The 9,153-nt window shown below is 42.3% G+C and overlaps 1 protein-coding gene across 1 annotated transcript; it reads right to left on the minus strand.

The window, feature by feature from the left end:
- Positions 1 to 4,007: 4,007 nt before the first annotated feature.
- On the minus strand, positions 4,008 to 8,945 carry LOC138961903 (uncharacterized). The gene is made up of 4 exons (XM_070333576.1): positions 6,204 to 8,945; positions 5,770 to 5,828; positions 4,820 to 4,865; positions 4,008 to 4,241 (listed from the first exon to the last, which is right to left on the minus strand). Exons 1-4 carry the CDS (start codon positions 8,881 to 8,883, stop codon positions 4,069 to 4,071), a joined length of 2,958 nt encoding a protein of 985 aa, XP_070189677.1. The 5' UTR covers positions 8,884 to 8,945; the 3' UTR covers positions 4,008 to 4,068.
- Between the last annotated feature and the right edge of the window lie 208 nt (positions 8,946 to 9,153).

Below are 9,153 nucleotides of genomic sequence, written 5' to 3' on the forward strand. Positions count from 1 at the left end.
AACATTGAAATAGTAACATCTCGACCATCACCAACAACTACAAAGAACACCTTCCCCCACACCAGAGTGCACATGAGGCCAACAAACAAAATAGGTAGGGTTACGGTAACATAGCCCCCAAAAATAGGGTAGGAAGGTAGGCAATCACTTTTTTTTTTAAACTTTTTTTTCTAATGTGTACAAATTAAACCAACTTGACAGAAAAATAAGTGTGCGACTCGGGCGATTTTGCTTTCATTGCGTTTTCTGCACTCGTTTTTTTGTTTTTTTTGTTTTTTGTTTTGTTGACAAATGTTATAAAAAGTTATAGGGTCGGCCGCTAGAAATAGGGTAGGTCGGGTTACCGTAACCACACCTATTTTTTGTTTAGGCCTAAAGTGAAGCCAAACGTTGATTATTGATTCCACCATAACTAAATACTTCCTCCAACATTAGTGACATAACACAGTCTCCTCTCGGTAAGCTGACAGAATGCCGGGCTTGAGGTCGCATGTACAAAAAAACGCAGACTTTGCAGGCAAAATGTACAAGCCATACAAAATGACTCATTATCATAATAAGGCTTTACTAAGTCGCGTAAGGCGAAATTATTACATTTAGTCAAGCTGTCGAACTCACGGGATGAAACTGAACGCACTGTATTTTTTCACCAAGACAGTACAGCTTCGTCAATCCCCGCGTGAAGGAAATCGCTCACCTTCCACGTGCAAAACGTAGTGATATTGACACGCCAGATTAGCGCGGTGGCGTATTGTGCTAAGCAGGAAAGCGCGCTTTTCTGTATTCTTGTTAACTTTCTGAGCTTCTTTTGAATACAACCTATCATATCTATATGTTTTTGGAATCAGGAAATGATCACGAATAAGATGACATCATTTTTGGATCGATTTCTTAAATTTTAATCGTAAGACTAATTAATCTATTTTCGTTAATTGTGATCACATTTAAAGAGTAAACATGACATATGTATTATATGTTTAGATTCAGAGTGTGATGACGAATACGATGCAATCAATTTTAAATCTGTTTGCGAAAAATCGATTTTACTGACAACTTTATTGAGCAAACTCATTAATTAAGTTGTAAGCCTTCAAGCTGAAATGCAATAATAAAGTCCGGCCTTTGTCGAAGATTACTTGACCAAAATTTCAACCAATTTGATTGAAAAATGAGGGCGTGACAGTGCCGCCTCAACTTTCACGAAAAGCCGGATATGACGTCATCAAAGACATTTATCAAAAAAATGAAAAAAATGTTTAGGGATATCATACCCAGGAACTCTCATGTAAAATTTCATAAAGATCGGTCCAGTAGTTTACTCTGAATCGCTCTACACACACACACACACACACACACACACACACACACACACACACACACACACACACACACACACACACACACACACACACACACACACATACACACACACATATATACACCACGACCCTCGTCTCGATTCCACCCTCTACGTTAAAACATTTAGTCAAAACTTGACTAAATGTAAAAAGAAGCGTCAATGCGACACTTTTGTATCAAGCTGTCCGAGCATGATGAACATTATAAGGTTTATTAGGTACAATAAACGAAAAGACAGAGTTTAAGGATTAATTTTGTATACAGCAGGCATCAACAGAGACAAAGTAGCTTTGCAGCAGCTGCTCGGCATCAACACTCGCATAAGCCAAAATTTAAATCATAACGAGTAAATTAAATGCATTAACAAAAGTACACAACATACCTGAACAAGAGAGAAAATGTTGAGCAGTTAAACATTCCCATGGTTGTTTGAACTGTGTTAAAAAACAATTTAAAAAAAACCACATAAAAACTTGCGCTTAGAACTGTACCCACGGAATACGCGCGATATAAGCCTCATATTGATTGATTGATTGATTGCTACGAGATACACAAAACATCCGATACATGAGACGGCTCACTCAGCAGAAATGTGGTATGCACATACAGGCAGGATGTGGATTCGGGCAGTTTCACCGAAACTAGATCCTCAAAGAGTCGTTGAAGTGGGGGCAGGAAGTAGCGGAAACGTCCACAGACAATTCAACATTACACTGTTTCCTCACCAAGAGACTTTTTTCACTCACGGGGCACTTACTGCAAGTTAAAATGTGCGCGTTCTTGTTGATTCGTACTTCATTTCTTTCAAAATGCAGATAGATATCGTGAGTCCTAAATGAAAATAATAAATATATTATTATAACAAAACAAGCAAACAAACAAGGCTCTCTCCATTTCTCTTACCAAAAACTAAGCACATGCAGACAAATACAGTTAAACAGACAAAACCATACAAACAAAATCTACGAAAGAAAGAAACAAACAAAACTATATAGATAAGGCAGCGTCGGTTTGTTTATCTAATACGTGTACGTAGATCTACTACATGCACTTCTGTCAGTGTGTATATTCAATTTTATCAATCTGAAAAGCTCTTTATTTATTCAAACAAATTGTCTGAGGTACAGATATTTGCAGACAAAAGCCGGGATATAGAAACAAACTATTAATCCTATGATTGAGTGAAACAAATTTGAATCATTGAAACAAAGCCTCGGCAGCATGAAATTGCAATTTTGAATGGAAAAAATGTGCCTCCAAAAAGAATATCTAAATGGAACGTCACATTATTGACAAACTATAAACACTAGTCTCAGGTACTCTGTTTTGTATCAATATTCTTTCAACACTGCATACACTAACATTTCTGGGTGGTTAGTTTTAACGTTTGCAGTTTATTTGTTACGTGTTTGTCGATAAAAATGCATGTTTTGAAATATACTTTCAACACAAACATTTCAAGAAAAGAAATGGATGTGAGAAGGCACGTGAAGGTAGAAATGTGTACACATGCGTTTTGCATAAAATACATCAAACCAGCCCTGAAAGACGTTCAGCACAAAGCTATGGGCAGAGAATATCCATACAATGTAACAAGCCAGTTCTTCAAGTAATTTACCATATCGAAACATGATACTCTCTCGCTGGTGATTTGTTACATATGTACGGAAATCGAGTCCAAATCAAGGTTTTACAAACATATACACAATAATAAAAACATGTTCGTATGAAAATACAGCATAATGCGTTCGGACAAAATCTGGTACAAATCAACAGTTATTGAGTAGGGAGAATGATATACACAATCTTCTTCTTCTTCAGCGTTCCAGAATTGTCTGGCTACGTGTGAGCTCGTTTGCCCATTTGGGTTCCCCAAACTATACTCTGAGAGCATAGTCAGCTTCACTCCGCTTTCGTTGAGTAGGCATGCTGGGTATTTTCGTGTTTCCATAACCCACCGAACTCCGACATGGATTGCAGGATCTTTTCCGTGCGCACTTGGTCTTGTGCTTGCGTGTACACACGAAGGGGGGTTAAGTCACTAGCAGGTCTGCACATAAGTTGACCTGGGAGATCGGAAAAATCTCCATTCTTAACCCACCAGGCGGCAGCGACCGGGATTCGAACTCACGACCTTCCGATTAGGAGGCCGACGTCTTACCACCACGCCACTGCGCCCGTCATACACAATCAAATTGCGAGAAAGAGAACAAAACAAAACATCTGTGACATTTACTTGGGGCAGACAACAACGCCATTCAACACAATTACCATATGAACACATTTAAACATGTTCACATATATGCAACTTTTAATACATCCACAACCATCGCCACTCCTTTACTTTAGGCTTGGATCACTGTGAATCTCTAAGAAAACGTGGCATATAAAGGACCATTTAATACACGCTATTATTCTGCATTCGAGCGTCACTATACCTAGAAATTATGCAACTATTCCTCATACTATTACTACGACTGCTACTGCTACAATAATGAATACCACTACTATAACCACTGCTTCTTTTACTACTACTTTTTTCGTGGAGGCAATAATTATGGTCATTTTAAATATTCAATATTCCAAATACATATTTTATGCAAAAAAAGGCGAATGCAATAATCAACACACACACACACACACACACACACACACACACACACACACACACACACACACACACGCACACAAACTCTACCCAAAGCCATGTCAGTAAATCCTAATAAAACTCAAGACCTCCGCACCACACAAAGGGCAGCCAGCCAGCCCACTGGCACAGTACACACACACCACACAGTGCTGACAGTTCAATAGCACACAGTCCGCACGATGTATGCTGCACAGCAAGCAAAATCCTAGTTCGTGTTCTGTATGCCTGCTCCCTGTAAAAAACAACAACACAGATTTGTGTTGACACATCGTTTTAGAGCAAACAAAGATCGGACATTTTATTTCATATCTGTTATGGTTTTTGAAAGGAAAGGGCTTTGAAGCTTTGTGTTTTTATTTCGATGGGTTGTACACGTTTTTGCCTTGAAGCTTTGTGTCATCTGTATTGTGAAGAGACCAAACAGCAATGTACTCACGTGCAGTCGCCATTGTTTAATACTTTCATCTGTATTGGTTTTAAGTGAGTAGGATAGTTACATAGCAGGGTTGGAAAGTGAGAGACAGATAGAGAGTGAGAGAGAAAGAAAGAGGGAGAGAGATACTGAGAGAGAAAAGGAGGAGAGAGAGAGAGACATATAGAGTGAGACAGATAGAGAGGAAGAGAGAGAGAGAGAGAGAGAGAGAGAGAGAGAGAGTGAATGAGAGAAAGAGAGAGAGAGAGAAAAAGAGAGAGAAAGAGAGAGAGAAAGAGAGAGAGAAAGAGAGAGAGCGAGAGAGAGAGAGAGAGAGAGAGAGAGAGAGAGAGAGAGAGAGAGAGAGAGAGAGAGAGAGAGAGAGATTGCTGACTTACTGAACAGTCTTCGAAGTTGCTCGATGTCACTTCCGTCCTCAGACACCTGCGGAAACGTGTTGGTTTAGCATTACAGTTTTAAACTGACAGTAACGTGCACACTCACTGACACCCCTCTCCAAAACCACAAATCAAATGTAATTGTATCCCGACTCGTATAAGGTAGCTCCTGTTCCTCATTCTTTCCATCGCATGAAATATTTGGTAGTTGGCCCTACGTATCAGGCGAACACATGAAGGCTTTTTAGGATAAGAGCTGGATTTGCGAACCACTAATTAAACAAATTATAATGTAATTTACTGTGAATGGTTTGTAACAACACACAAACCACTTACGTTTCCAAGTAAAATATTATGTCAGTATTCTTGGCATGTCCACAAACAACGTCTGCTTTTCAAGTGAAACGTACCGGCTTCCGTCCTTTGTTGAATGTTTCATTAATCACAACAGATCGCCCCAGGCTTTAACATAAGGTGAGAACAATCTTCCAGTTTGTCACATATCACATATTTGCGGCTTAGCTGCCTTCTATTCAGGTCGGGAGGAGGGGGGGGGGGACGTGCGGCTGAATTAATTGTACAACCCACACCGATCGATGTCAGCCAGCATAAATACTTTAGCACACACAAAATGAAGCCTGCTCGGGAAGCAGTCAGGTTTGTTGGTAACTATTGGACATGTGTCAAAATGTAAACATCTTATGTTTTCCTCTACCCCATAAATTAGCAGGTGGTGGTCTGCATTAATGCGAATGCGGGAACGGAGTAATTGTTTTTAAATTAAAGAAATATGTGATCTTAATATCTTTTGAAAGTATTCTACTTACTTAACTGGTAACTATAGTTTAGTGATGGTCAAGTTTTGCCATTCGAGGTTGACATTCAGAACATGATATATAGGTTTACTGAGGAAGGTGATGAGTGTGTTAATATGTATCTCCATTTCTCACCTGATGATCATCAATGTAGTGCAATCTCTCCACCCAGCGAATTTCTCGCTTTCTGCCAACTGTGGGGATTGAACGAAACAAACAAACGGACGTTCGTACATTTTTAAAAGACTTAATTGTCACACACACATAATTCACACACACACACACACACACACACACACATACACACACACACACACACACACACACACACACACACACACACACACACACACACACATTAAATGAATTTGAAATCACTTTTCTGAAATCTAAGGTATAACATGGAAGAAGTTATTCAGTTTGAGGGCATGTAGCGGACATTACAATCTATATAATAAATACAGCGTCGTTGAACAGTAACGGTTACAATGTGAACATTAATGTTTTAAAGTGAGGGGGTGTACAACTGTCAAAAACACTTACAAGGCTAAAGAAACAAAGTCATTTACCTCTGTGTCTGTCTTGCAAGCAGCGCATGTCGACGCACCGCCCCTTCAGGTCCACTACAGTTGCCGTGGTGCAGACGTCAGGTGCAGATGCACCTAGAATGCGCGGCATGAGGAAATCAGGGCCCCTCAACCCTCGAATTCTCCGGGGTCTGAGACGAACCGTGTCAGCAATTTGTAGTGAGGTTGAATTCCCTTGCTGGTTGAATCCTGGTGTGAGATGAACCGTGTCGGCAATTTGTTGTAAAGCTGAATTCCCTTGCTGGTTGAATCCTGGTGATTGTTGTGTGTTTGGTCGTTCATTGCTGACTGCCGCATCAGGGACAGCTGACGCTGCAGATTCTTCTGGTGAAGTTTGTGGTGGAGGGGGGTCCTGCTGTTGAAGTTCGTCTCCTGTGTCGTCATCGTCCAACCTGGAGATTGGCAGCGGATGCGGTACCGGTGTTTGGGAACGCCTGGGGGTTTCAAAGAGAGAGAAAGGGACATCTTGGGTGGATTCTCCACTGCCAGCATTCGCGTTGCAACCTGCTGTGTTGGTCTGTGCAGGTTCTAGCCCAGAGGCATCGGTTTGTGACAGAGCCTCTGGATGATTAGCACTTGGTTTCGAAAGACTGGGGTCATTCGGATAGTCTTGCTTAACAGCAGCAGTTTCCGCTACATTCTCGTTCATCGCGAGATCCTCGCTTTTGTTTTCTGTGTCATTTTCAATGTCTCCGTTTGGCCATCCACTTGCCTGACCTTCCGCCACTGACCCCAACTCTTTCACCGACTCAGGTTTACTTTGTCTTGAGGATAGCTTTTGAGATTTATCTACTTTCATCTTTTGCTTTCTCGACTCATGTCCACCGGTTTCGCCTGCGCAAGCTTGCCCCAGGTTAGAACAAATCTCACTACTGTGTGTCGATGAAGCGTGTTCCTGTGCTGAGCGTGACGCCAAACTGTTAGCCTCTTCGCAGTCTTCAGGACTTGTGTGTCTTTCTTCCTTCCTGTGTCTATCAGCTGTAACCAGGCTGGACTGTTCTTTGTCATCCTGGTTGTCTTTGGGGACACGGGAGACAACTGCCTTCAGTGCCTTGCGTCTCTTGAAACGGTTTGGAAAACGGTGGCACTGTCTGTTCTCCTCGATAGTGCACATACCGTTTTCAGCTTGGTTCTCGTTGTTTTCGTCTTCAGATGACGAGGAGTCAGAATTTAGCAGATACAGGCTTGAGCGTTTTCGTGGTGTTCTCCTCTTCATGGAGTGTGTGTTTATTCTTGAACTTGATCGCGACCTTGACCGACGTCTTGATGCTCCAAACGAGGCTGACTTCTTTCTCCTGTATCCGGAAGAGGGGCTTGCCTCAGACTCAGAGTCATCGTCCAAATAGGAGATGCTGCGGTTAGAGTTGTTCGGTGTGGTCCTTTTGGTTGTTCCCATGCTTGTTTCTGACCGGGTGCGGAAGAAGTTTGGTCTTGATCTTGGAACCGTTCTTGCGCCAACTTTAGCACTTGCTCCTCCCGTGTCGAAGCCCTCATTATACCTAAAGCTGTGACGTTCGTGTGGGACAACTGAGGGGTGGGCTGTGTCTTCAAGAACATAGTCTTCTTCCTCTGCAGAAGTTTCCCCCTGATCCGAATCAAAGTTGTTCTCGCTGTCTGTGTTCTGACATGCGTCACGTGTGTTTCCTTCAGGAACGAGCGTCTCTGGGCCCTGCGGAGATCCCATGTAGCAGACTGTATTGATGTCATCAGAATTGACAGGTTTACAGGCGGAAGGAGGGCATGGTGCGTCTTGTGTGGGAAGGTTGGTCACAATGGCTGGCTGTGCATTATGGATGTTTCTGCCGTAGACTTGGGTCTCAGGATACGAGCCGGATGTTTCGGGGAATGTGTCGTTTAGCGTCTCTTCATATCCGTCAGGTATGATTGTGTGGCTTGGGCCTTCAGCCTCTTCTGTCAAAGGTATTTCACACACATTCTCCGTTGGATACCTCTTATCCCCAAGGACAGTATTGGTTTCAGAGTCAAATTCACCTGGGACTGCAGGCAATGGTGGCTCTCTGCTAAGCTTTGTTCCCGTGGGTTTGCTTGTGGAATATTCACTCCCGTCGTTACGCTGAACCTCTTCATCTTGCTGTGGGCCAATGCTCGTAGTTTTGCATGCAGTAACTTTTGAGCTTACTGTCGATCGTTGGCATTCTTCTGATTGAGTGCTTGCTGATTTCATTTCCAATGCTTTCATCTCCGATAGAGACTTAGGTGGACCATTATTTTCCGTTGGTGACTCTTTTGATACAGATTTCGTTTGAAAGAGATGGTTTTCTCCTTTATCATTGTGAATCTGTGAGTGTGTTTCGTGTGATTCTGATTTGACCTCCGATAGAGACTCGGGCGGACTGTTATCTCCCTTCGGTGGCTTGTTTGACTCTAACTGCTTGCCAAAGAGATAGTCCTCTTCTGCTTCTATGTGTGGCTCTGATGAAGGATGAGGCGCACCCAATGAGTTTTTTTCTTCCTGCCCTGATTCTAACTCTGGCTTAGTTCTAAAAGTGTGTCCCTCTTCTGGTTCGCTCTCAAACATCTCATGCTCCACGGGTTCGCGACGGCCTTTCTCGCTCCCTGGTCTGTCTTGTTTTAAGGGAAAGTCATGCTGTTGGTGTGTGTCAGCAGTGAGAGTAGTCGACTCAGAGTCGGGAGTATCCATGGTGAGTCACTAGTTGAGAAGAACCCAGCGCAATCAGTTGCAATGGAGCAAGCTCGTGGTCCTTTTCTGAGAAAGATATAATTATTTTTGTTAGCTTTGAGCTTTCAGTACACCACAGAATGAAATTATTTAAAAAGAAGACACACACAACACACACACACACACACACACACACACACACACACACACACACACATCCCCTCTTTAAGAACAACAGACCAAGAAATAAACAAAAAAGCAACAACACAGACATGCAGACTCCGTGACATT

The sequence above is a fragment of the Littorina saxatilis genome, linkage group LG3 (assembly GCF_037325665.1).
Source record: "Littorina saxatilis isolate snail1 linkage group LG3, US_GU_Lsax_2.0, whole genome shotgun sequence".
NCBI classification, from domain to species: domain Eukaryota; kingdom Metazoa; phylum Mollusca; class Gastropoda; order Littorinimorpha; family Littorinidae; genus Littorina; species Littorina saxatilis.

Coding starts and splice junctions, on each gene's coding strand:
- LOC138961903 (XM_070333576.1), bottom strand. CDS start 8,883: ATGGATACTCCCGACTCTGAGTCGACTACTCTCACTGCTGACACACAC. Junction 4,866..5,769: donor ACTACATTGATGATCATCAG/GTGAGAAATGGA, acceptor ACGTTTCCGCAG/GTGTCTGAGGACGGAAGTGA. Junction 4,242..4,819: donor GCAACTTCGAAGACTGTTCA/GTAAGTCAGCAA, acceptor TGTTTTTTACAG/GGAGCAGGCATACAGAACAC.